Below are 6,000 nucleotides of genomic sequence, written 5' to 3' on the forward strand. Positions count from 1 at the left end.
TGCTGGAATTAAACTGGCCCTAAGATTGGTCACCACCGCACACTACTGTTTAGCTCAAATTGGCTGCAAGAGGGCAATTCACGAGCAAATAGGCTATTTCCCAGTAGCAACAAAACATGGATTGACTGCAAACTGAAAAGTCATCTCACCATTTTGTTTTGAAGCATATTTATAACACAACAAGAGATATTAGGTGGTGATTAGAGGGAAGGTAATTTCCTGCCATTACAGTCAGCCGCTGCCGGCGGCCCACTTCCACGAAATATTGACTATTTATATTACAGCATTTTTTTTGTGCTTGTCATAAGGCAGAGTCAAACAGGCCAGTCCAGGTTATAATTTCCCTGTAACGCATGCATGCACAATGTACTGAATTAGAATGCTGGTTTACTATGCTATTTTTTTAGTTTTATGAGGACTAGTCATGAAATAAAATATATTCTAATTGCAGATACAGTTTAATTTAATGGTAAAAAATAATACACTGCACTTAAGTAATTCTTATGTGTGACTTATAATGTACCACGTGAAGGAATGTGAAACCTGCTGTTATTAGATAATGCATTTTATATGTGAATGATATACTTTTAAATGAACAGGACTTCTGTTATATAAATATATTATATAATTTCAGTGGCATCAACGATCCTTAGAAGAACAACAGGCTGTTTCATGCTGTGATCGTGCTGCTGAAAGTCCGCTGCTTGCATTTACTGTGAACTAACAGCAAAAAAATGTGTCTTTAACAAGAGTACAGAGGGTTTTATGGATGAGGATAATTTTTACACAGTGGCAGCCAATCAGCCAAATACCCAAAGTTGAGAGCTGAAGATGCCAGATCAGAGAAAGGCTTTAGATTCTAGGAAAAAGTCATAATGCCTTCAGTAAAACTGCACCCAGCTGCACTCATATGAAGACAGAGTATGTGTTATGGTACATCTATACTATTTAGTATACAACAGCATGTCCCTATAACATCATAGATGTCAGGTGTAGTAGGCCTATGTCAAGTGTGCTGTTCTCCAACATCCAGTCACATGTTATATTATGCCAGCTATGTGAAGTAAGCACATCAGACAATATTATAGAACAACAGCTCTGTGAGCTCAGCACATGTAATGTTGTTGTATTTCAGATGTTGTACACATTTGGTTTATATTTACATTTCGTGAGGGTTAAATTTGAAGACGCCATGTTGTGACGTTGTAGCATGTGCCAAGCATACACACACACCGTCCCCGCTGGTACTCTGTGCTGTTTTTGGTATAGTATAAGTATAAGTATGGACAATGAAAGGAGCCAGAATCAGTGTGGACTCTTGTTGTTATACTGGCGCTAAGCTAACCAGAGGAGGACGCTACAGGACGTTTACTTTACGTGCAGTCCTGGAAGGCCTGGATTTTCACGCGGAGGTGTGCTGGACACATTCCTCAACATCCCAAGAAGGATAAACTGGAACAGATATCTGAGGCCAGCACGGTCCAGAGGACAGACTGGGTGACTGACGTTTTCCTTTAGTTTTTTGCTAACGTTTGACCAACAAATTATCTTCTTCAGCGACACATTGCAACGCGGCCCTTTTCCCAAAGCGTTTGCACGACTTGATATATTCTAGTCCTCCACTAACACTTCTCTGTATCTATGTGTCTTCAGTTTAGTATTTTATTTGTTGTTCCGGTCAAACATTGTAACGCTGTTGCACTTGCTTACCGTTCCCGCACAAGGCATCATGGTACATGTAGTTACTACCATAACAGATGGGCATTCAGCGCGCACAGAAAACAAGTGTACCTAAATTGAATAAAATCAGCATTTATTCTGACTAGACACCCACATAAACAGCGGCATGAGTTCCTTTCAACCCGCCATGTAATACATTAGACAAACTTTGCTCTATATAATTTAAAAAACTTATTATTAGTTTGATTATCAATTTGAAGCCTCTTCAAATGACCAGCTGGCAGAATATAGATGATAAAAACTATATTTGTAAACTTAATGAACTGTATGTGATTGCTGGGACCATACATAGCATGAGCCAGCTGCACCTAATTATGATGTTGGCACAAGTTCAGTATTGATATTTGTGTATTATTTATGGAGAAATCACACATAAACGGTCTTTTTTTTTAATTACAAGTTATTATTGAAACATTTTGCACATCTCAATTAGATTGATTGGTGAAAGGTCCGTACTCAAATGACCATATTCTTGCAATGCTGTTACTTCTGAATAATTCAAAATTATGCTAGAATGCATTACTGGCCTTGTAAACAAAAATGTTGGAAAGCTTGAACTAATTAATTTGAGTTACTTGATAGGCAGGCTACAGCTAATTATTTGATGAGGTCTCTTATTTGCTGTAAAATAATAATGAAGCTTGCTGTCTATCTGTCCATCTTTCAACTGCATCTTCTCTGACTTAAACAGACTTGACAGAGAAGGAGGGACATACAGAGGTGGTGCGGGAGTGAATGAAGAGAGAGGGAGGAATTTGTAATAGGGCAAATAAACAGCTGGGGGAAAAGAAGGAAGGGAAGGGAGGAGAGGGCAAGATGTGATGACTTAAAAGATGAGGGGAAAATATGAAGAACATGGGTGGGGAATTAGAAGAGAGATGAATTGGCTGATCTTTGTCAGGAGCACTGTAATCCATTAAAAATGTCACTGGAGGCAACGTCCCCCCTTAACAGTTGGTTACTTAGGTAGGGTATACTATATATAACTCTGTTGCCCAAAGATGAACAGATGTGCTTTGCAGAACCGGCTGCCATTGACATTTCAAAGGCTGCTTTGGGGGTCCTCTGCACCGTACCATATGACACTAATGGCAGAAGATGTTGTTTGTTATGGAAACAGAACGGCTGACTAACTGCTGAAAAAAAGGCACTATAGTGTTGTAGAAGATATCGAAGAACATCATGATGACTAATGGCCATTGATGGGATGCTGTATGGCAAACAGTATGACAAAATCCATTCAAACCACCAAATCCCCGGAGCGACCTGCTTGTCAGAACTTGTAACTGTTTTGAATAGGTAATTTTGCTTGTTAGCATGGTGGGTAGGTCCTGCAGGAGTAGCAGGAGGTTGAGGTGGTGGAAAGAGTATCTATTGATCACTATGAACCCTGCACAGCAGCATGCTCCTGATGAGGTGGCGGCTTCTCTCTTAACACCACACATGACCTGCATAAAGGCCATCTATCACAGCACGAGCTGGCCCATTTCTCCTCCTGTCACCGGCAGGGAAGAATTTTTCGGTGTGTCAACGTGTGTGTGTGTGTGTGCCTCTGTCCGTCCGTGTCTGTATCTCTGTGAGTGTGTGTAATGAAGGGTGGTGTTCCACCCCAGGTGAGGCCAGAGAGGTTTGGGGTTGACCTAGTTTAGCTGTGGGAGAGAAATATCACCTCCGTGGAGAAGAGGTAATTGGCTGCCTCTGACTGTCCTTCTGGCTCATTGTGGACTGTAATAGGTAATTCACACAGGTCCTTTTAAAGACCTCTGTGTGTGTGCGTCTGCGTATATGTGTGACTTTTGGTGCCAGTATCCATTTGAGTCCATATGCAATATCTGTGCAATCGTGGATGTTCATTTTATAGTAACTATATTCAGGCTAAGCAAGCCCTGATGGCAAGATAAGCATGGCATGGTACCTGGTTGGGGTTGGCTGTAGTTGCTCTGTCTCTCCCGGTGTGAACCAAGGGTGAGGCGTAATTCATGTGTGTAGTCAGGCAGGGTTTCACGGGAGGTGTAGGAGCGGTGATGGGTGCGTCCGTCCTCGCTCTCATCAGATGAACTGGTGTAGGACATCTCCATTTCATGACGCCCCTTAGACAACGGCTGGTAGGGTTTACTGTCCATCTCCTCCATGGCTCGTAGGGCTCCACTTAGTCACTCAGCACAGCCACAGCACAGAGCACAGAGTCTGGAAACGGGAGGTGAGAGAGATGGAGCGGATAAACACAGTGAGTGAGGAAGAAGGATGGGCAGGAGAAGGAAAATGAAATGAAAAGGGGGATTAAACAGACAGGGTGGAGGAGAAAAATAGCACATGTGTGTTATTGAACACAGTGGAACAATAATGCAACATCTGCTCATTCCAATTACAGTGAACATTCATAAGCAGCATTTGGCTTCTTTCATATTTCACACCAAAGGTTAGTCCCAAATCAATACGCTCCAAAGGGCCTGTGATGGTAGCCCATTATGTCCACATGTGTTTGAAGAGAAATTGTCCAGAATTAGGCACAATTTAGTGTTCTGTCAGTTGTGGTTTTCCTCTGGCTACTGTAAGCTCATTCTCTCTTTTACAGACAACATTTGACAAGTTACAGATAAATCAACAAATTTGTAGCTGAGTCCCATGACTGTCACTCTCATTAAATGCTGTGACTCACTGAGTTTCTGCAGTAATGATGAAATGCTGTTAGACACCAGTCTTTGCAGTGCCATTGCCCTTCCAAATGGAGGAATGATAAATCAGCTCTTTTAGCTCCATTCAGCTCAAATTCCCTTGTTCTCCTTTCAACCACATCACAATGTTCCTCTGATAACGTCCAGCGTTATATACTTTTGCCGCCATAACTAATGATTGATTGGGACAACGATTAGAGCTTAGAAGAAGTGATTAGAAAATACTTCATTCATATTAGTTCGCTTTCACCATGCCCTGCTCGAGGCCTTTCCAGCCTATTTCCTGCAGTTATAAAGCTTCTAAATGGAGCTTGAGAGGGTCATTGCTCATAGAGACAAAGTGCTATGGTATTGACCTCTTCAGGGAGTCCTGTAGTCCATATATCAAAGCCATTAGAGCGTGCCTGCTCAATACCTCAGAGATCTGCAGCACAGGGTGATCACCACTAGTCTGATACAAGTTTACAGCTGACCTTTCTAGCACTGCAGTAATGCTTTTATTCCACCTGAAAGACTCCTTCCTCTGGCCTTGTGCTCACCCTCCTAGTTCCCTATGTGCATGCACACACACAGACCGCCCACTGACCCCTGACAGAAAACAGTCAAAAAATGGGCCATGTTGCTCGCACATTCGTCCCACACACACACACTTGCTCACCTACCCCCCGCAGACATTATCATAGCACAGATGATCTGTCAAAGCTCTGGACTCGTCTTTCTTCCCTTCCTGTTTTTCTTTTTAATGATAAGCACAAAGCACGGCAGCATCTTTATAATACATAACCACTTTTTGCATCCAATTATCCTAGCCATACTGTAGTGTACAGAACACTCTTTTTACGACACACACGCACACACACTTGCGGTTCTCTCCAATCATGATGCCTTTCATTTTGATTGGCAGGAGTTATTGCAAGGAATCAAAGCCTGTTATTATCTCAGCTGCCCTGTCAGAATGGGATTGACTGGTGTCACCTTCTCTCTGGTACGGCGAGGAGCGAGTATACATTACCCTGTGAGCTCAGAGCTTGCTGCAGGCACTGACTGCTGTCTGTCTCTACAGAGGCTCTCTGTCCCGTTTCATGTCTGTCACACGCTTACACGCAAGAATGAAAGCATGCTATCCTGCAAAAAGTGTGCACCATCTTGTTTCCCCATTATGTATGTGTGCGCATAGACAGTGTGGAGAACGTTTTGTGTAGTAGCCCTAGACATGTACAATTTGTAATTCTGTCTTCAAAACACACCTCTCCTGGTAAATCCAATCCCCTCTTTTGCCATCCCGCTCCCTCATCTTTGCTCTTCCACGTACCTTGCATGCTTTCCGCCCTACCTCTCGTCCTTGGAGGCCCCTGCATTTAGAGGAGTAAGCCTGCTAGCGGGGGTTATTCCTGCTAATTCTAGCCCACAGTAGGGTGCCCATTAGGGGGGTTGATTCTTGGTTTTGATGTCAAAACCTGGAGGTTGTTTCCAAGAGCCAAGCTCACTTCAAACAAGTCACATGGGCGTTAGGACAAGTCAGCATGTACCACCTGAGCACAACGCCTCGATTTGCAATTGAGTAAGAACCACATTTGGCATAGAT

General features: G+C 42.9%; 1 protein-coding gene across 1 annotated transcript in view; it reads right to left on the reverse strand.

Moving 5' to 3' along the window:
• tenm1 (teneurin transmembrane protein 1) overlaps nt 1-3,872 on the reverse strand; it is a 134,995-nt gene extending 131,123 nt beyond the window's left edge. The window contains exon 1 of the mRNA XM_028415599.1: nt 3,656-3,872. Coding sequence (XP_028271400.1) covers nt 3,656-3,872 — 217 coding nt within the window. The remainder of the gene's footprint in view (nt 1-3,655) is intronic.
• Between the last annotated feature and the right edge of the window lie 2,128 nt (nt 3,873-6,000).

Source organism: Parambassis ranga, chromosome 10 (assembly GCF_900634625.1).
Source record: "Parambassis ranga chromosome 10, fParRan2.1, whole genome shotgun sequence".
NCBI classification, from domain to species: Eukaryota; Metazoa; Chordata; class Actinopteri; family Ambassidae; genus Parambassis; species Parambassis ranga.